Raw genomic sequence first — 23,002 nt, 5'->3', positions numbered from 1 at the left:
GCCATCACAAGACAGCAAAGGCTTGAGATGTGTCATTTTCTGAATACTCACAGACAGTGTAAGGAGAGTAATTCAATGTCTACACATTTGCCATTTCTCAAGAAACATCAAGTTCAATTTCAACGGCTCAAAGTTCATTTTGTTTCTCTGAGGTTTTGAGTAAAAACAACTGTAGCTTCCAGCGCTTTCCATTAGACTTAAAAACTGAAATGCCTGTGTGGACTCAAATGCAGGATGTTATTTAGTCTCAACTCAATATCCTTATTGAGCCTTCTAAGACAGAAAAAGATTATCAACTAAACAAAGATTTGAAAGCTATTCCCTGGAACATTTTGCCAACTAAATATTGAGGCATGTGAAAACCAGAAAAGGAAACAAAGATTTGGCAAAGTTAAACAGATCAGTCTCTTTTCACTGTCCAAACTGGAGGAAGAAAACAATCCTGTCCCTTTTAACAGACCACAAAGTTAGGCTCAATGTTTTCAGCCATAATGTCCCAAGACATTAGCAGTAAGAAAAAAAAGAGTATGAGTGCAAGAGACACTATTCTGTTAGACAAACTCATTATTTCTAGATTTCAGAGAAGCATTTCACTGATCTTCATAAAGAAAAAGATGTCTCAAAGAGTCCAAAATTACATTTTGAAGCACTTAGTGCCATCTTGGGCTTCCTTATTCATGTCCCACCAACAATTTCTATATCAAATTGACTCAGTTTCTGAGCCAAGATGGGGATTTTGCAATCAGATGAAACAGGAATTAAAATAAGCAGCATTCAGCTTTGTAGACCATAGTCAGCAGGAGACATTAGGGAGTCTCATGTTAGCTGGCAGTGTGTCCATGAAGCAGAACAAGCAGTTTGCTCCTTCACAGCTATAAAGCCACTGCAGTGCTGGAAGATGCAGCTCAGGGGAGATACAAACAAGCTGCTCTACCAAGGCATTTCTGTTGCATTGCCTGGAATTGACTAAAACACAAGTCTGCAGCACAGAGACAGTTGCAAAACATTGATGGAAAAAAAGGTAATTGTCCCACTTAATATATTCTCCCTTTCAGGCAGAAATGCAGAACTACAGTGTGTAAAGTCACTAGGAATTTTAACTATTTTAACACTGAAACATTGCACAAGGTTTTGTAATGGAAGAAATAAAGTGTGAGTCTGTGAAAAGAAAGGAGCTGTATGACCAAGCTGAACCTTGACTTGCATTGTTTGCAAGACTGTAACGCTGCTCCTGTTACCAAGTCTTAAAGAAGAAAATCAAAACCATCTGAGTGAGAACATTTTTCTCTGCAGAACTCGTAAAAGAATATTTCAGCAGGAAAAAAAAAAAAAAAAAGAAAATGATTACTTTACTCTTAACCAGCATTTAGCCCCAAAGAAGGCACAAATGCAATGGCTCCTCTAGTCTTTTCTCAAACACATGAAAAAATGCTCTTGGACCCAAAGAGGATTCAGTTATATTGATATGAGAGCATCCATCAGCCCTGGTGAGATTAGCACATCATGCCATTCTGCTGAACAGCAGAGGCCACAGAGAGTTATGGACTGTCTGCTCCACCATGAAACACCTGAATGTCATTGCCTTCCATTTCCAGAGTATTCCCCAAAGGGCCTGGAGATGGCGCCTCTGCCCTGCGCCAAGCCTGCCTCCTTCCTCTGCATTTCTAAATAAGAGCAGGGAAATCAAACAGATGGAAGAACTCATGTCAAAAGGGCAAGCTCAAAACAAACAAAGAATACCTAAAAGGCATGGGACAGGTAGGTGTCTTCTCCCAACCTCTCTGTATCCAAAGAAGGTGGTAAGACTGGAAAGATTTTTTTTTTTTTTGATTTTTAAGTGGGCTCACAAACTGAAAGAATTCATGAACTAAGTGCTGTTCTTCACTAACAGATATGGATGCATGCATCCACCATACCACACACCTTCAGTAAGTCAGTGGACTTGATTTAGCACCTTAAAAATAACCAATGGCTGGATTGTAAACAAGTCACAAGAGATCTTGATTGACTATTAAGAAAAAGTACTCTTCTATCAATTGCTCACTTCAGGTTTTTAATAAGACTACTTAGCAATGACTGATACAACACTCAAGTCCAGGAGGTTCTATTATAAGCAGGAATTTAGTACTAGAGTAGGACATCTATGCATTTCCTAAGGTACTTCTAATTGTACATGTCACTCTTGTGACTCCTTTGCAAAAGCTTCAGGCTGCAGTCACAACACAGGAGAGACACACAGAGATAATCTGGACTGGCTTTGCTGGGTCCTGTCTCCAGCAGACTGCATGGTTCAAGTTCCAATTTTACAACAGAGGCTCTTTCAAATCCAGCTACCAGTGTTCCCATAGTTCAGTCTGTCCTCAGCAGAATCCAGCTCCTGAATACTTGGACAAACCCAGCATGTGCAGGCAGACACCAGGTATTCCACAGCTCCCATCTCCAGTTACTGGGTAAGCAGATCTACCCATTCTCATAATTGAGAAGAACATATCGTCTGAAGGGCTTAAGAGTGCCCCAATTTTTTCTCAAGACCAAGTGAGAGGATTCAAACACTGAGCACCTATAAAAAGTCAAACTGCAGCTTTTTCCAAATCATACACCTGATTTCTTACCTGGAGAAACCATTTTCCTTTTCCTTCTTTATTTTTATGTCACCAGAAGATGACTTCATCTGAAAAACATAAAAAGTAGGAGTTGATTAGCATTTTCCAACGTACAACCCCTTAACTTGCAGAAGGAACCGTGACTATCTCCGTCCCCTGCAGTCCTTAGTGACCTACATGACAGAGAGGCAACATTTTCTCCAAGTCTTAGTCAATTCAGTACTTTTTGGCCCTCCAATTTCCTCAGCAAATTGGAATTAAGTATATAGTTTGTTCTTGCATGGACTGAATGTGAGATGACTGATTTTTCTCCCTTGTCTCTGAACCCAAGCTTGGCAAAGTGAAATGTAATGGGAGAAAATGTGGAGCCAGTGGACATAGCTCCACAGTGGAACTGTTTCTGTGCACATACCTGCAGATAAAGCCCTTATGATTTCATAACTACCACTCCACAAAAAAAAGTGTCTGGGTTAGCATTGGGATAATTCTCTCCAAGTTGATAAAAACTTGGATGTACAAGCTACATCTAACCCACTGAGTTTGTTCTATTCAGTATTATAAGCCAGAACCATCCTCTTGTCTCTCCCACAGGAGACACCCACCTTCTCTTCCTTTCTCTTCTCCTTGTCTTTATCTTTGTGTTTGTCTTTGTGTTTCTCTGAGCTGCCATCTTTGTGTTTGGTTTTCTCCTTGTCTTTGTGTTTCTTTTCCGAGGAATCTTTGTGCTCACTGCAAGACAAGAGAGTGTGTTTGCAGAGGAGAACACAAGGAGATTTGACTAATACAATTTCCAGTGGTAAAGAGTCACAGGTTTTGATGATTACAAACCCTAAAAAATAAGGGATCACCTTAACAGGAAGATCCACCACAGTCTCCTGTCCGGCATGACCCATTCTCCTCGGGAGGAAGAAGAACGGGAGGGATACCACAAAATCCCAGTTGCCAAGCCTCCACTTCAAGAAACCCATCAGCCTGGATTGCTGAGGAAATCCACAGCTGCTACACTTAAAGCTCAACACTTTAGGATGAATTCCCACTGTCTCTGCTTTTCCTCTTTTTCCTAGTCCACATAAAAGGTCACTGGAACAGAGCCGCCAGCGCCGTCAATGCCCGTGTCAGCTTTTGCTCAGACAACAGTTTGTCATTGTAGCAGCTCTCATCTCTGGAACTTAAAGAGAAAAGCGCTGATCTCTATTATTCCCAAACAGATGGGAAAACCAGAGCAAACAGGATATGTGATGTCCTTGTGTTTATGCAAAGTCAAACAGAAAAGGCAGGAATAATGCTGCAGTCCTCAGCTGGAGCTGTTGATGCCGCCACAGTCAGCCCAGCTCTGCTGGAACAGCCCCATCGTGTGGGGCAGAACCAACAGAGGTGTTTCCAAGTGAGAGTCTGGTCTGTAACTACTCTGGTGTTATGAATAGCAGTATTGAGAGTTTAAATACCTAGAATCTTTAGTCAGAACACAGGAGAAAATGCATACAAGGAGAAGAAAAATCAACCTTTATTATTCTGTTTCTACCCACTTCTGATTTCTGAGACATCAGGATAAACTTGTATCACATTTTCAAGTTTTTCTTATCAGCTAGAAAGACACATGGCTGTTTTCAAATGAAAATGAGGTTTCTCATGGAATGACAAACCTTGAAGCCAAAAGTGAGGCAATACTCTCAGGAGACTCAGAATAGAAACATCAAGAACTGGCCACAAGGATTAGCAGCAGTGGTGTGGAAGCCAAGCAACAAGCCTGGCAATTCTACAGGCCTTCAATACACACTTATAAGGTTGTGTGGACTCCCTGAGGTCACCCAGGGCTTTAGCAAGTCAAAGGCATGGTGTAAATCAGCATGGATAGGCACTAACCAAGCTGCCTCTCTCATGCTGGCTGCTCACACCCTCCCTTCTCAGCACTTGACTCCCATCACTGCTGTTCTCTGGGACACACTGTGCTTCTCCTCAGGATTACAAAATGCACTACAGAGCTTTACTAGAAAAAGGCACTTCCCTTATTTCAGTTATTTCAACACTCAGGTGCAAGCCCAAACCAATCTGGGTGAACACAGCCCTGAAAAACAAGCTGGGAATGCTGGGCAAGAGCATGATTTTTAAAAATTGCAGATTCTTTGAGATTTCATTCTATCACAGAAACAGACTGCAAAAAGGTTGATGGTTACAGAGAGCAAGCAGCACATTAACCAGCTCCCACAATCAGTGTGTGATTAGGAGCAAGGCAATCACAGTCACAAATACACCAACCCACACCCAGCTTACAACTGCAGACACCAGCGTGGACAAATGCATGGGAACCTGCCAAAGGTCTAAATAATTCAAGCCCAGAGTAGCTTGAATAATAACACTCCAATAAATATACATTGAATAAATTGAATAAACACACACCAGCCATCCAAGCTCAAGCAGCTAAAGCATGAAAATCCATCACTGAAGGAAATCAGTACATTCACGTGCTGTGTGACACCAAGAGACCAGCAGCAAGAGACACCAGTTTCATTTTAACTCTCTAGCAACCTCTTCATACAAAGCAGTGAAGGCCCATGTGAACATCAAAAGGCAACAGGCACTCCAGAAATGCTGGTAGTTAGACACACAGCACCACATGTTGCCTGTGAGCAGACTCAACAACTGCAGACTATTCTTACCCCAGATCATGTTATGTACAGTGTGCTCAGGCCGTGCCAGTACAGACACGGAACATCCTGACACTGGATCCTGAAATCCACAACAGGTCTGCTGCTCCTGCTCTGATCTCTCATCCCAGCTTCTGCACCCTGCTCATTCATCAGCATTCCAAGCTCAAGACACCTATTTAATTTTCCTTTGCTCCAATCAGATTCACTGACTGTCTGAAAGCAAAAACCCCACACATTACCAATAATTTTTAAACTCAGGAAGATCTGGAAATTCTGCCTTGGTATCTTGCACTGCTCTCTGTATGCCAAGCACCCCATTTGCTGAAGATTTAAGGTTAACAATTTAAGAGGTATCTCAACCTGCATATATTAAAACCAATACTCATAATAATAACAACATTCAATATCAGTAATCAATATTCAGCCTTCCTATATCAATCCAAGTTGTGGATGCCCCATCCCTGTATTCAAGGCCAGGTTGGACAGGGCTTAGACCACCTCATCTGGTGGAAGGTGTCCCTGCCCATGGCAGGGCATGGAATGAGATGAGCCTTAAGGTCCCTTTCAACCCAAACCATTCTGTGATTCTACAATTCCAAAGTACAAAAAAAAATCATAACAAACACACACAAGGGTCAGACCCATCTTGTTCTTTGCAAGTCTACTTGTGTTTATTTTCTGACTCTTTCTTGCTCTTATTTGATATTTAAATCCTACCTTATAGAGCATGTTTTACTCAGACATTAATTTGGATCTTTATGGTACACACTGCAGCCACTGGAGTCAGTGCACTGAGGTAAAGTTCATGGCAGTGGCTGTTGCTTGGGAGTTTGGAATAGCAAAAAAAAACCAAAAAAACAAAAAAACAAAAACCAAACCAAAAAAAACCCCACAAAAGACCAAAAAAGAGAAACAATTTGGTTTTCCAAATCACTCAATCTCACTACCAGCAAAAGCACTAGCTTTCAGTACATGACTGGAAGAGCCCTGGGATGTACACAAAGCATGACTAAAAGCAAACCAATGGATGGCAAACTAGATCAGTAAAGCTAAGATTGAAACACAAACAAAATCACATTGGTCTAGAGAGGCAGAGACAATATTTGTGTGTGCTGAATGCTTACAGACTACAGCTGGAATAAAAAAAAACTGCTAAAACTTCTAAAAACTTAGGTTTGCTCAAGTGGAAGCTCAAATGACATCCCTCTTGAAAGACACTAAGTGGCCAGCATTGAAAAACTGTCAAGCAATCTAATCTCAATTTTTCAGTGTAGTTTCTCAGATTTTTTCAGCATTAGAGCCAGAATCAAGAAGTCTGACTTCCTGACTCAGTCTTAGTTGCTGGTCTTAATTTAATTTTTTTATCATAAGACTATCCTTCCCCTTTGCTCTGCAATGAGCAGTAAATTTCTCAGCCAAGCAATGTGGGCTCAGATAACCTAAGGAAACTCTGTCTCCAGTTTCACTCTGCAGCTTCATTTTCCAAAGATCAGCACTGGTGGCTTGGCCCCAAGGTCCTGCTTGCTGCAGCTCCTGGTGACTGGGAGGAATTCCCTAGATAAAAATCTGATATTGTGTACTTTTCACTCCAATGTTAAAAGAGAGCATAAATTTCTTTCCCTTATTTGTAGCAGCCTGCTTGCCAGCCCTATTTCCAGACACTGGACCACAGCTCAGCACAGAACTTCTGACATGTGCATCAAGGAAGGCTTGGGCCTCTCTTCTCTTGGAGGGATGGAATCTCCATCTCCCAGAAAACCTCTCTTGGAAATGAGCTGATAACAAAGGCCTCAAGCAACAATCCTCAGAAAAGGAACTTCTTTTTTCTCCCAAAGCAAAGCAAGTTGCTCGCATATTAACTGCAGTCAAGCTGAGCTGCTTTGGTCTCTCACTTGGCTCAGATACACATGTGAGCCTACAGGGAACACAATTTAACCACCACACTAATCTCAAAAGAAAAGAGAAGGCAACAGGATGCCATCCTTACCCTGAAGATGGAGTTTCAGCCTTCTATCAGAAAGCTATTTCAGACAATCCCAAAGCTATTATTAGGACAGACTGGGAACAATTTAAAGATCAGAAGCCTATCTTCCTGGTCAATTCAAAACTGGAAGAAAAAAAAATCACTTTTCTTTAAAGAAACCAAGCAAAATGGTCTCAAGATCACATGCACACTGCTAATTTTATCTTGAATTCATTGTTGAGAGCTCTGTGAATCCTTTGTTACCTTTCCTGCACATACATCTCTGCCAACAAGCCAGCTTGGAGTCATGGAAGTAGGACAGCAAAACCCCCCTAAGACAGAGGGAAGCTCCAGGGGAAGCTAGCCTGAAAACAGGACAAGTAGATCACAACAATTGCTCATACCCAGCCCTGCTGACAAAGTAAGGTCTTCCTTCTCACCAAAACCACTGCAGTTGCATCACTGCAACAGAACTCAAGAGTTATGCCTCTTGAAGGTGTTTAATGCTGACAAACCTGCAGAGTTAGTGTTTTTTTAAGGCAGCCAAGTGCAGCGGGAGATTACATTAACACAGGCAGAACAAGGGATTACATCATCTCCAGGTGTATCATGATACTACTGGCTTAGCTCAGACAAAGGCCAGGTGAGTACACACAACTCCTGAAGCACTCCATCCTTTGTGCCAGCTTGCTTCCATTTACAGTTTTAGTGTAAACAAGGACAGCCAAAGGCTGTGGAGTGCTCAGGCTGAAGCACATGAAGCAGAAAATGCAGCAGAAGAAGCCATTTCCCCTGTAAGCATGGATATATTTCCCAATGAGCATGCCTGCAGGAGAGAGGAGAAGGAGAGGAAGGGAGCCCAGGCACCTGGCAGCAGCTGCTCAGGCTGAGATCACATGGGAAAGTCACAAGTGGAAAGTGTTTCCAAAGAACAGCAGATGTGCAGATCACAGCTTCCTCCTTCAAACTGCAACAGCTTCGCAGTAATTTAACACTGCGTTCTTCAGGTGCCATTTATGTACGTTAATAATCCCTTCCCAGGCCCTTTCCATTCCAGCTTCAAAACCACAAGCTGGGAAGGATGCTTTATCTAAAGTGTCTCTTACTTCCTCTCTCTGCTGTAATTAGCTCGTGACAGGGAATCTGCTAGCAGCGAGTGCCAGCACCGCTTGCCATCCATCGGAGCTGTGCCTGCTCGGGAGCTGCCGCAGCACAACTGAAGCGTAAAATAACAGGGAATTGGGATTTCAGAGCAGCCTAAAACCACGATGGGGACAGGGCACAGGTGACACAGCCCTGCCTCGTTTGACGCAGTACAGTATTAATGGAAACCTGTGATCACATCCAGGCTCATGCACACCAAGGGAGAGCTGCCTGGGCAGGGAGCACTTCCAAAGCAACAGCACCCCAGGGAGGGACAGGATTTCAGCTGGCTTGCAGGATATTATGCTGTTAGAGGGTTATCATATGGAATTACAGGGAATAAACACGTGAGCCCCAAAGGTTTTGCTGGGTTTCTGGCAATGAAATAAAATAACCTGAAACCGTTCTTCCCAGTGGTGAAAGGAGTCTTTTCACAGATAACAGATCAAGCCTTCAGCAAGAGGAACAAGATAAAAAGCTGTACTGATCAACAGCTGATAAAAATTTTAGGAATGAGAACAATATTCACAACATTGAAATGAGGATCATGCTTAGCACATGCTTTCCATGGACATGTGAGAATTAAGTAGACTACTAAATAAAAAGCAAAAAAAATTTCCCTACTGGAAGGCAGTGTCACATTAGAAAACTGCTCAAGGTGAACTGTGCACTAAAATGGAGCACAAAACAAACCCACCCGTGCTAGCAAACAGCAGGTGTGAAGTCTTTTTTTAAAAATTGCTTTTACCCCTACATCAGGTATCCCTGCCTCTTCCTGCCCCCAACACACACCATTCAAAGCATATCAGGATCCCCTAATAAACCAGAGGAGGTGTGCAAGAAATCAGAACTGAAATTTATCTTCATCTGTGGCTAGCAAATGCCCGGAATCTGTGTTTTTCCTAGCAAAAGCATAAAATTAGAAGATGCCAGTGAAGATCAGGTCTGTGAACCCCTTCTGTGTTCCAAGCTTCGGCTCATCCCAAGCTGTGATCACAAGAGATTCAGTAAATGGAGGAAATATGCAATCTGACAGAAGATTTTCTTCCTGCGGCTCCGGTGCTTGTCAGGCTGACAGCAGGGCTCAGCACTGCAGAGCAGCCTCTCTGCTCCCATCCTCTGCCACAGCCAGCCCTGCCCTCCTCAGGCTGCTGGCAGCCCACTCTCCCTGCAGAGAGCCCAGGACAGCTGGCACAGGCACACCTGTTACTGCCAACACTTCCAACCCGCTCTCTAACAAGGCTTGGCTTCAAAGGACCTGTTATTCCATTATTTTATGTGGTCTACTTGTCTGAAACACTCAACTCCCACAGATCAGAAACCTATTGCCACATGGGATTTGTTTCATTTTATTTTTATAACCACTGACATTTATATTTAATGGATGTGTATTAGATTTTTGTTTGGAGACCAGGAAGTACGGGGCTGAGAAAATGAGCAAAAAAACCACACTTTGTTGGATAGTGATGGGGATTTATTTCTTGATACAGACTGTTTTTCAGTGGGCTTTGCATTTTCTTTCTTTGAGGGGTGATGGGGAGGTCTGAGGCACACAAATGTTCTCTCTCAGTTTACTACAGCTGTAAATGAGTGGTTAAGACACAGAAGTGTCATCTTGTGAGTGGGAGAGGAAAAAAGCAAGAACCAAAATTAAGAAGTTCTACATATCATTCCACACACTTCTGTCATATGAAATCAAAATCGTCTATTTTAGGTATTTCAGAGACTTATCTTGGCAGTTTAGATCCTTCAAAGTCTGGATACAGGAAACATTTATTCTCCTGCATTGGAGTTGTTCTGTCTTCTTGAAGCAGGTTTTATTTTAAAAGCCTTTTTTAAGTACAGGACAGGAAATGAAACTGTCAAACTATTACAGACAGACACAAAAATGATCTGCTTCAAACACAACCACACACTGCTCTTAAGTGTGCCCAGTGTGCACTGTGCTTCTCAGAATGCAATCAGGGGCTCTTCACCACAGATAAAATGTCACTGAGGTACCAATGCAAGTCTCCCAGAAAACAATGGCTTCCATTTCTGCTAAAGCACCATTCAACCTCTTTTGAGAACTACCAAAGATACAGCACAGCTTTTGCAGTAACACAGCAGCTTTTCTGAAATACAGAATGGATTTTGTGAAGATTTACATGCAATTTGATAAATCTAAGATAAACTTTTCCAAAGGATTAATTTACATCCTTTTATCAAGTGCTTTAAAAATTCTTCATACAGGTAAAACACCATTGAAACCCACCCACGCCATTCTTGTGTCCTAGAGAATTTTTCTTTCATTTCTACCAGATTCATGCCTCTTTTTCACTTGTTTCTCATTGTCAAAGGAGAAACTTCAGTACAAACAGGCAGGCTTTTTACCCTTCAAACAATGGTCACCTAAAATCTCATTCTCACAGCAACTTACATTTACAGAATTGCGTGGGTGACAGCTGAATCAAAGCATTTAGGGAAGAAATACTTAAATTTCAATTATTTCTATGAAGTTCTGTTACAAGTCTGCTGTTTTTACACAGCAAGCAGCCAGGTACCCTGTACATGACTGAGCATGAATGGGATAGTGAAGATTCTGGAGCACTCATAAAGGAGTGATCCCTACAGGATCACGGGCATGTCCATGTATGTTAACTTCCCAGAGAACCACCTCCAACACCAAATCTCAAGATTCAGCACTATAATACATTCATTTTTAAGGTGGCAGCTTTGAAAGGCAGTGTGCACTCACTCTGGGAGACTGAAGCCTTCCCTTATGAAGGAACCTGAGGGGCAAAGCATTATTGTGTAATCTCTCCCCAAAAATGCCTTGAACAAACCCCCTGTACATGCATGCACTCAGTCATGCCACCCACAGGGGGGACCTTGTTTTGGGACCCCAGGATGCAGCAGATACTGTGCTCACAGGACACACAGGCACTTAACAGAGACATGAAAACAACTGGGAGCATTAGGCACAGTGCCTAGAAAACAGGATACCTTTCCCAGAGGGATTTCAAGACAACATGGTAGGGAGGAAGGAAGTACTTCAAGATAAGGCATGATTATGTGTCACCTCCTGAGCTACACCTCAAAACATCACAGCCATTCTACCTTCTTTCCACTGTTTTGGTATTTATTATTTGCAAAGTCAGCTACAAGTTATGAGCCATAATTAGTTTTTCCAGTTAAAAACATGCTGACCCTTTCCAACTCCTACACAAATGAAGTCAAAGCATTAATGAATTTGGGAATTTAAAGACAGTGCTTACATTACTCCTTACAAAAGAATGTGCTCTGCTAAGATTTCAGGAGAATGGTTTTTCAAGCAAAGCAATGAGCATTTGGACATGTGAGGCAGTCAGTTTTAGGGTGCATGATAATCAGGAAAATGAAAACTAAAAATCAAGGCAATATAGATGTGTGAACAAAGGCAAAGAACATGTCCAAAGCATTTCATCCTTGTTGTGAGAGCCAGCAAATGCAAGTTATTTGGCCTAGGGGTTTTTCCCCATCAAAGACACATTATAGAACAGTAGGGCTAGTGTAGCTTCTCATAAGATCACAGAAAATTCAAATCAAGTGTGTGCCCAATAAAACAAATCCACTTCTTTGCACAGACTCCCTCTTTTTCATGCTTCTTTTTAATAGAAATCATTGTTAACACAAACTTTTTTTGTTCCTTTTTGGACAGTGTTATCACAGTTGCATAGCAATTACTTAGTACACTCACTTGCCCACAGCATAAACACTATCTGTCATTCATCAAGTGTCACACCAGAATCTTTCCTTCCAGGGACTCATTTTTCCAAGTTTTGGTGGCAATTTAGGCTCCATGACACTTGTGTGTCAGGACTTACAACAAGGAAAATTTCCCTGAGTAGCATCCTAGCTGTGACCTACTTGCCTTGTGCTCTACCACACCAAATCATCACAGAGACCTCCACATCCTGGTTCCTGCAGCTCACAGCCCAGGCTAGGGAGCAACTGGACCAAGGAATTCAGCAGCTCAAGAGCTACAGGCCATCACATCAATGTGGGCAACCTGGCAAGTGACTGGCATCAAACACCTTCCCCATCCAGTGGCAGTGTAGTGCATAAATCACATTGGACAAAACAGCACACAGTCCTTCGGGATCCATCTAACCCAGCAGTTTCCCAGTGCTGTCTCATCCAGCTGGGATATTCAGCCACTGTGGTGGCAGGCAAGGGCACCACCATGGTTCTGGGGGACCACCTTTCCAGGCACTTCTAATTAGGAGAAGGATGAGTAGCAACGTGGGGGTCTCACTATGCTGAAGCAGTGGGGGTTTATACCAGCATGAAGAGAACTCCACATTTCTGACAAACAACTGGAACCACAAACAAAAGATTATGAACAAAACCCACGAATCTGCATGAAGGGGAGGCTGAGGTAGTGCTCTGCACCTTTAACAACTCTAACCTACAATAATCTCTTATACATTAGTATCAGCTCACATTTGCAAGATACACAGCTTCAGCCACCCACATGGAAATGCAGGCAACGACAAAAATCAGGCTTAAAGCACCTACACTTGTAAAACCACACTCAAAATGTAGCAATTCCATATTCATTTATTATCAGAGTAGTTCTTGTAAGACTGCACATTCATTGGTGTTTTAGCCTATGAAGACTTCATCCACTTTTTCCTCACCTATTACTGTGCTTGGACTTTTCCCGGTCTTTTTCCTTGTCCTTCTTGTGCTCTTTGTGCCGGTGTTCTCGGTCTTTGTGTTTATCTTTGTGTTTGTGAGAATCTGTAAGCAGAGAGGCAAAACAAAAGAAATTAAATTGGGAGAAAACTCCACACGTCCCTCGTGAACCTCTGCATTTTTCCCCACCGCATTCTAGTATTTCTGTGATTCAAAATTTGTAACAAAACTCTTGGTTTCAGAGGTCCTCAATGGATTCATTGTTCCTGCAGCACAAGTTAATTCATCTTGGCAACAGCTGCATTTACATGGTCTTTAGTTCAACGACCTTTAAATGCTTTATAGACCCTGAAGAAATGCAACCCTTCCATTAACTAGGTACCTCTTGATATAGGAAGTTCAACCTTATTTGGCAGATGGGCAGCCTGGCTTCCTATGCCTCCAAGTATTCATGCTGAATACACAGAAAGGATATAGGAACAAAGCACAGAGCTGAGGTGTCAGGCCTGTTGAATCTCAAAATTTAATACTTCTACTTCCACAAGTATTTAATCTTGACAAAGCATCCTTCCCTTCTCCCTGCTGTGAATGAAAACAATTTTATTCTTATCCCCAACAGTATATAACATGACAGGCAGAAAGCAAGGAAAATGGGAAGTAATGGCAGAAAATGAAAAGAAAGGGTGAAAAGGAGCAAGAATTCTCTCCTCCTGCTTCTCTACTGCAGGACACATTTACCTCCCTCTGGTAACAGCCCCACCAAGAAAATGCAACCTGACAGCTGTAATGAGCTGTGTTGGTGGTCACCCACCTACACAGGTCAGGGTGGGTCCCAATTATGTGACAGGGCAGAAATGGGAGTTGGCACTCAAGTGAATCTACAGGAACACAGTAATTTTATTGCTATCAGCTTCTACTCTGAGTGACACTTCCCATCCTCAGTGACAACTGTGCTGTACAATGAAGTCCTTTAAAGCACCAAGGAAATTAATTCAGCAGAGAAAAAGAGCAACACAGTTGAATTGCAAATAAACGCATTTACAAGCATTTTTTTACAAGTATATTAAAAAGGAGATGAGGCTGGGCTAGCACCTCAAAACCACCTCAAAAGGCCATTTACAGTGAAGATCAGTATAATGGGAGGAATACATGCAATACCCAAAAACTCCCCCCAGGTTTTGTTTTGAACATGCTACTCAAAGTAATCAAAATTAAACAGGCTCTTCAAGAAACCTAAAATCTGTGCTGACTTTGGCAATTGTTTTTCAGATACCAGTGTAGAATTTCCAGAGATCTTGGATGTAAGGTATTAATGCTTTTTTAATTATAAAGATGCTACCATGCCTCTAAAAAGACTCCTATCCCTGCACTAAGAATAGGAAACTGCAACAAAAGGATTTTGTGACTTTCAGAGTCACATGGGAAATGCACTGCAGAGCCAGGAACAAGCCTCATCCTCCTGACTCCAAGTCTTCTGCCACAAATTCATTTTTCTCCTTAACTGACACTAGCTCTTAAAACCTCAAAACATTCAAATGGATTTAGAAGAAACATACCCATAGAACACGATTTTAACCTATTGCTTTCTGTAACTTCAGTGTTTGCTTTCAGACATCTGCAGAAAGTCAACATAAACCAACACAGGAATACTGACATTCAAGAGCCTCCAGCTTGCCCTCAGCACCTTTCTTCCATCCCCCTGAACTCAGCAATGTTTCCCAGTGCTCTGGTGTACACAGTGCACATGTTTAAATTGCAGGGATGAAGTTTTCCATATTTTGATATACACGTGGCAGGTTATGTGGAACATTTGGTGTTACAGCATAAAGCACCCAAGAGTTTTCGAGTACCTAAAGAGCAAAATCTCTTTCTCAGCAGGCAGAGTCTGCAGGCATCTCTAGCAAACTGTGTGGGGACCAGACACCCACACGCTCTGAACTGCAGAGAAGCAATTTCTCTGAGCCCTTCTTCCCACCAGGACAACACACATTTCACTGGCAAAAATGTTTTCGCAGTGCGTTTCACACTTGTGATTCCTCAGTTCAGCCAGGAGCTGGAAGCTCTGGCTGTTTGCAAACTGCCTGGGGTTTATTCCACAGAGGGTTTACTCACTGATTCCCACAGGCCTGGCTGCAGCAAACAGCAGCTATTTACACTTGATGAATAGGTAAATTGCGAGAGAAACCAGTGTGATGCTGTACACAGAGTTATGTACAGTCACACTATAGCACACACACAATCAATTTCTCCTATCAACCAATCAATGGAAAACGTGTGTGACTGTGCTCAGTGCTATTCTCTTTAGAACTCACAGCCACACGATGACTTGTCACCAAGAAAAGCAGGTAACAGAACAGTTTACCTTGATCACCAGATTTTCTTGCAGCTGACTTGTGCTTTACAGCTGAAATTATTATTTACTTTTGGAAAGCAGTTCTAGAGATCTACCCTAGAACTGCTGGAGTTGGGTATCTGTTTCCTCAACCCTTGGCTCTGCTTACAATGATTTGGTATTTTCAGACAATTAAAGACTGGTACTGCAGGGAAAAATTTAAAAAAAAAAAAAAAAAAAGCTTGACCAGTTAAACTAGCTCTGCTTGCTAGGATTTGTTGCCAGACAGCTTTCCTTTGCTGTCTACCAAAGGACTGCCAGTGTGAAGGTCTTCCATGGAGCTATTCTGGCCCAAAGCCACAGTGGCTGGGGAACAATGGGTCCTGTGCACGGTCTCAAACCAAAAGCACAAAAATGTCAAGGCAGAACTGCCTGGTGTCTCTCACTATGAACAACACTTTAAATGCAGTACTTCCATGGAGGCTTACCTCCCAGGCATATCACCTAAGGATTAAATTATTCTGGAATATTTGCCTAGTATTCAAACTCCATGGTGCTGCTTTCTGACACGATGCCATGAGGTAGGTTAAGAATGAAGACTTCAAAAGAGTTTATTCAATTGTCTTGAACTGACGTATGTGTGTCCTCAGAAGGCATTAAAGCTCTTGGTCTTTTTTTGTTGAGGGTGGAGCTGGATGAAGTTCAGGAGACTGGGTCATTAAAAAAGCACAGGATTCCTTTTTTTTTGGCGTTCTACACAAAAATGCTTTGTTCCAGACTGGCTGTATCTAGGGGTCCATGCCAATGGTTATTTGATGGCTGACATGAAACAAGTTTAAGCCATTTCACTCTCATTTGTGTACCCACTTGCCAGGAACCAGGGCAGCATCACCTCTGACTGAACTACACAGGCAACAGATGACAGAGCTGGGAACGGGGCCACCTCACTCCAAGCCTCATCAGCACACAGGCAATCAACGGGAAGTGTTCCTGTCTGTAATGTATCTTCCTTGATATATTTAGCATATTGATTCCTAGAAGAATCTTCCAGCCTCCAGTAACTCTCTCCCAGCTTGCAGCTGATTAGTAGTTGACTAAGTCCAGCCTCACATCAGCTACAGAAAGAGCTCTGACATTATCACACATTCAGATTTGTTTCCTGCCTTATATGTCTTACAGTAAGTAAGTCTGATCCCTCTAACAGTAACAAGGAGATAAATGCTATTCCTTCTCCAAGACCATTAGCAAAATCCACCATCTACTATGAGCAAAGTTTAAACCCCCAAAAGCTTATGTGACATTTAAATATTTCTGAAAATGCAAAGTCTCTCTTCAGCACAAGGTTACAGCGGGGACGGGGGTTATGCTCACTGGGCAAGCATCCATTACCCCTGAGGCTTTCCCTTCAGTATCCTCTAACCCAAACAGAGCTTTTGGCATCTCTTCTGTTCTAGAAAGCTTGATGTCTCTGGCACTGGATCTCTGTCTGTTAATGCTGAGCCTGGTATGTCTCCAAAAGATTACTGCAGTGCCTGTACTATTCCTGCCATTCCCCTGTACCTCCAACAAATCACGAGCAGCTCTGCATTTTTGCAGGGTTGATTCATCTTTTAACTCTGTTAGATTACAAGGATGTTGGTTTAAGGATGGGAAAGTCTAAGCACTTTTGGTCTGTGGCTCTGTGTTGTTCCCTGCTCCGCCTTCGCTCCAGCGCCGAGTCCCTGGGGAAAGGCTGAGTCATAACCCTATTTGCAATACTTGTATATATATCTGACTGCAACAGGGAAGTTTTACTCTTTATCCAGGAACAGAGCTGTAAAAGGTCAGGCATCTCCAACTGCAGCATGGCAAGAGCAGGGATGAAGGCAAAGAAAGCCTCTTCCAGCAGGCAGTTGTCACCTGGAGAGGAAGAGTCCCAACAGATGGCAGAGGTGAGTGGTCCCTTTCACAACAAGCACAACCCTTGGCTTCATTAGTCTGGTGACAAAACAATTATGTGGGACTGTGATGTTTTAATTCACGAGCCAAATTCATTTGCCACAAAACTACTTCTGAACACCTGTCTCTGCACACCTTCCAAAATATTTACATGTCACAATCAAGGGAAGTAGGGCTACTTCCTACATTAATACTGAAGTTTTGACAGCAACTTTACTAATAAAATACTGAAATCAGAGAAGGGTGTAAGCTCTTGTATGCCCAATCAGTACAGCTGTCAAGAGAATAGTGTTGGCACATGATACAGGATGCTACAGATGCTATTTTATCCCACTCCCGCCCCCTACCTTAATTTCCCTTCCATCATTTTGCACTACATTTTTTTTTTAAAGAACTGAAAAAAAGGTCTGAGCACAATCTGGTTCCTTCTAATTTTTCCCCAATTAAGTGAGGTAGCCAGCAAATTAACACCTGGTAACCTCAATTTCTGGTCAACAGTAGCTTTTCCAGATAAATATTAGCCTTTCAGATTTGCCATCTTCCTGTTCACCTTCTTCTAAGTTTTTGTGAGCACAATTTGAATAGCTCATTAATCTGCTTACAGAGAGGTTTCTTTGTTCTTTAAAATGTCTTACTAGATTCTGTGGACAAGGACTTTTTGTATTTTCCTTCTGGTTCCAAAAACATCCCAGTTTCTTTTCCTCTTGCTAGAAATACTTCTAATGCTGAGTATGCTTGAGTTTATGCATCATCTCAATGCTTCTCTACACTGATGTCCAGAAAGGTGATTTAAGCTGTCTGGATTCTTGGAATCACAATCTGTGCCCAAAATCTGAGGACACAGCATGAAAAATCCATCTTGTTACTAACATTTTTAACATCTTGTCATTCCAGTAACACTTCTGCTTCAGATGAGTGGCTGAAATTTCTGCACTGAGTTAAATCCAATTTCTCAGTGTTAGTTGTGTGTTACAGGAGAAGCAAATGAGCTCTCAAAGCTTTCAGGATCACTGCTGTGTATGAGAACAGGGCTCTTTCTTGTACTCAACTTGAAGCATGAGCAAGAAACCCTCTGGTTTGGCAGAGATGAAATCAGCAGGGTCTTTTCAGCCTCTCTGGAAAGGAGAAGAGAGTCTTAAAAAAAGACTTCTCCAGTTCCACTGCTAAATTATGCAGCTGAAAGTGAGGTAACTCTAACACTGGATTAGGTTCAAAAGCTGGTCAAGTTCAAAAACTCCCTGTCACTGGAGAAATGGTCAGTCCCTTCTCAGCTGAAACATCACCTTCATGTTAGGCCATGTACTCCACAGGAGCCTCTTTACTAGTTAGCCTGAATTCTTCTCAATGGTTGTGATGCAATAGTAAGCAAAGCTTAAAGTCTCTTTATTATTGCCTAAATGAAAGAATTTTACTGCTTTTTTTCCCTCCCCCACAGGCTCTCCTTTTAAGCATTCATACTAAAATGCAAATTACCAGAAAAAGACTTCTTACTTTAGGAAGATTTTTTTCCCCATTTATTTTGTCAAATCATATTACTTTTAAAGATTTAATGTCTTGCATTTTGTATATAAGGACTACTATTAAAATTACCACAGTTTAGTTGATGAAATGATGCCAGGGAGGGTTATGAGTGTTCAAACATGTGAATGTAGTCCAAGGTGTCTAAAATATTATTCATGTTCCTGGCAAAGAACACATACTCTTGCCCTTGGCATCTGACCAGAATGGTCTAGTGTTGCACTAACTTTTACAATACACAGATACCAGCCAGTAGAGAGTGTAACATTCAGTCATTGTCCAAGATCTTTAACACAGACAGTGACGGGGTTATAGTACATTACCTAAACAGGCAATGCAATCCCACGTGTAAAGGTCACTCTGTGAGGTGCTGGTCAATTTATAAATCTTGCCTGAGAAAGCAAACATGGTGCAGAATTAAAAAATCCTATTTACAAGCCTTGTGTGTCTCAGAAAAACCACCATATGGCAAACATAGCATGGTCTGAGGCATAGGGACCCTCACTCTTGAACAGGTTTTAGCTCTGGACAAGCAATGTCTGACTTTATGTGTCTTGATTTAACCATTTAAAACCCATGTACAATAATCCAACCTGAGTCATCTGGAAGAGGTCTATACTTTTCTAAAATATTTGTATTCCAGTTAGAGGAAGTCACATTATGGTCATGGTGCTCTAGTAATCAATTAAACAGCACTTCTGGAATTTATTTAAATGGATTGACACTGCTGTAGCCCAGAAAAGAGATAAAATCCTGGGCAGAAAACAGAACTGCAGCTAGGTATGGAGACAACACCTTTGCCACTAAAGCAAGGTAGACAAAGAAAACCAAAGTGTACATATGAAAGATACAGAAACTGGAAAACCTCTCTACACAGCTACACGTGTCAAGAGCAGAAAACCATACCCAGAAGACATTGTTCAGAGAGGTGATGGTATTACGGATGATACGCTGGAGTAGAGAATCATAATCTAAAATAAACTTCCCAAGTGAAGCTGGATATGTCACTTACTGGCCCTATTTACACAACTGCAGAATCCACATAAAACATTTACCCTGAGAAAGTATTGCAGGTCTGTTTGCTGGGCTGGTTTATTTCTGCAATAACTCACTGCAAAACATTTGGAATACTGAAATGAGAATGCCTGTGAAACAGTGAAACCACCACTTGAGTCTCCCATAACCTAAGCCTGAAATTCAATAGCAGAAGTAGGATCTGGGTTTTCAGTCAAAAAAGGAAAGAAACTACAATGATAATGAAGCAAGACTGTCTGGCTTCTGCTTCCTCATTTCATAACGCCATACTTAATGGCAAAGATACCCATTCCAAAAGCAACTTGACACAAAACCTTTTACCAGTGTTTATTAAAGATACCTCCACAATCTACACTGCTAAAGAAATAGAAACCCTTTAAAACCCTCCTCGAAATCAAATCTAAATGAAATAAGTTACCGTGCTATCACAAGCTTATTTCACTTCAGGTGCCTCACTGGGTCAGGTGCAGCAGTTGAGGGATGCTGACAATTCAACACTGCACTGTTTCCCTCCATAAACCAGATAAAATCTGAGTTTTATAGTATAGTATATTTACTGCAAAATAACTAAACTAACTGTGACTAAGCACAAGTGGAATACACAATGCAGCTCTTTACTGCAGTCATTCATTTTCCAATCTTACAAAAAATACAAGAAAGAAGCTGTGAAAACTCAAAAAGGGAGCCTGAGAAGTATAGCAGAACAACCCAACAGTTTTGCCTTTCTAGAGCAGGAACTTTATTACGAAAAGTAAAACTCCTCCAGAGAGCATTCTTCCTTTTTCTAAGGCCTCAAATGAAGGAATATAGCACAACTGAATAGATTTGAGTCTATTCATTTCCCAGACTATATTTACTCTGAGACAAAACCTGTTTTGAGCTGAGCCAGAATTGACCACACTACATTGTATCCAATTCTGCCAAAGCTTGAAAACTGAGTACTTTTGATAGAAACCGAGTAAAACCAATGACTTCACAACCCCTCTCCACACTTCAGCAGTTACTTGAGGCAAAAGATACTCCAGGGCCAGACAGATATTGTGTCTTTTTCCTTAAAAGGACTGGTCTGGGAAACTTGGCTTCAGAACAAGACAGACCCCTTAGACACTGCATTCTTCATTAATCTTGTCATTTGAAGGCAGTACTCCTTGCTTTTGAATAGAGGGAAAAGAAGAAACCAACTGGATGACTTGGTGATGAATCTTCACAGGAGAATACAGACAGGTGGATAGAGAATTGTGTCCAGCCATTCTCAGTCCTTTAGAACAGCTCCACCAACTTCTCAAGAAGTTCCCCTAAGCTCCAGTTTTAGTATGCAAACAAGGATATTAGATAGCTTGTTTAAAACATGAAGTTTGCAAAATGAAATCAATGCACCTTTTGCTCCACTGAAACCTCAGGACAACTTCAATCCAAGGAAGAGAGGTAAAAGGTGCCAGCACTGCTGACAGGGACAGCACATGGTGGCCACAGGACAGGGCAGGCTGGTGTGTACACTTATCCATACCCCAAACATTAAAAGCTTATCAGGGAGACGTTAAGGATGCCAGAAAAAAAACCTGACTGATCACTCCTACCTTGTGACTGGAGCCTCTGGGAGATGAAGTTAACCTGAAGCAAATGTCACTGCTGGCATTTCATCAATCTCACCCAGACTGCAGAGGCTCGGGAGGCAAAGCAAGACGTGTTTTAAAAGCCTCTTCAGAAAGAGGACAGACACACTTAGTACACATGTTTTGAGCCCTTCTTGAAATTATTTTTCAGCCACACTGGATTAATTGCTTATTTTCTGTGCACCTCACTTTTTCACCTGCTGGGGAAGAAGCTAATACTCTGTGGGTAATTAATGCTTAAGTAATTGAGATAGCTGTGTGGCATACAGGGATGCTGACCTTAAGAAACTGCTACACTACAGGCATCCTGCAACAAAACAACTACTGGTGTAGACAGAAGCAGCAAGTTTAATGACTTGTCAGCACCTTTTACATGGCCTCTTCCCAAAGAGGTGGCACATTCACATATGCCCATTCCACAGCAGATCTTAGTTGTTGTAACAAATGCATAAAATCACTGCAGTAAAATTGCAGTAGACAATATTACACAAAGAACAAGTCCAAGGAAGCCTTATAAAGCATGAAAATACATGTTTGATCAGTACAGAAAGGCTAAATTAATAGCTGCTTCTTACACATGCCAAAGGGCTCCCGACCGAGAGGCAACAATGAAGTTTCAATTCATTATTTGCATTCAAAACCAAAAAAGTTCCATGTGAACAAAAACATGTGTTTCCAGGGATTCCCAAGATGTAAAACATTCTCCTGTAATTGTATATATAAGAGTCAGAGACTGAAACCCATTAGTATGTTTCCACTAACAAAGCAGAATAAAACAGAACAGCAAATTAAAACTTCAGGGAATGACCGGCGTCAGTGAACAGCTTAAAATGCTGCTGTGCTGGCATGAAGAGAGTAGAGTCCAGAGTAGTCTCCTAAGGATCCAAGAGCAAACCCATTCTTGTCCCTAGTGACATTTATTCTTATAAGGCTACACTCTTATAAGTGGAAGTACTTATTTTCCATTGCCTCCTCCATTCAGAACTGGAGTTCCTTGCCTTCCCTTACTGGGGTAGAAATGGTTTCAGCAATTTTTTCCTAGTGCTTTGTGAGTCTACAACCACATGAATAAACAAAGTTCTGCACTGCATGTCCATCTTTAAAAAGAAGCAAAACTAAGACACACTTAACAGCCATAGCCCACACTCCTGCACATCAGGAGGCTGGGATGAGGCAGAGAGTGGGATCTAAAGAGCACAAGCAGATCTAGGGGAAACAAGTTTAATCATAGTTACCTCTGAGGTTTCAAAAGCCTTACACATATTGTAGCTCCATCTGCATCCCCATTTGCTAATACACAAATATACAAGACTGGAATCCTGAAGGACTTACAGGTACATAAAGTGACTGTGGCTGAGCACAAGCAGCTGTTACAAATTGACAGGAGGGGGAAAAGCAGTTGATAAAAGCAGGTTCCTTGTGGATTTCAGGTCTACTAATACTGAAAACTTTTACTACACCATCTAATCTCAGGCTTTTCCAAATTCTCCGCCGCTTCTTCCCTATTGCGCAAAACACAGCTAACATAACCGGCACGGCAGGACAGACGG

The 23,002-nt window shown here is 41.8% G+C and overlaps 1 protein-coding gene across 1 annotated transcript in view; it reads right to left on the bottom strand.

Annotated features, from left to right (window-relative positions):
- The window catches only part of TOP1 (DNA topoisomerase I), a 66,020-nt gene that overhangs the window by 23,826 nt on the left and 19,192 nt on the right, over window positions 1-23,002 (bottom strand). The window contains exons 3-5 of the mRNA XM_077187263.1: window positions 13,019-13,121; window positions 3,206-3,332; window positions 2,613-2,671 (exon numbers count right to left, since the gene is read on the bottom strand). Of these exons, the coding sequence (XP_077043378.1) occupies window positions 2,613-2,671; window positions 3,206-3,332; window positions 13,019-13,121 (289 nt within the window). The remainder of the gene's footprint in view (window positions 1-2,612; window positions 2,672-3,205; window positions 3,333-13,018; window positions 13,122-23,002) is intronic.

Source organism: Agelaius phoeniceus, chromosome 17, assembly GCF_051311805.1.
Source record: "Agelaius phoeniceus isolate bAgePho1 chromosome 17, bAgePho1.hap1, whole genome shotgun sequence".
Lineage (NCBI taxonomy): Eukaryota > Metazoa > Chordata > Aves > Passeriformes > Icteridae > Agelaius > Agelaius phoeniceus.
This window is presented reverse-complemented; position numbering and strand designations above follow the sequence as displayed.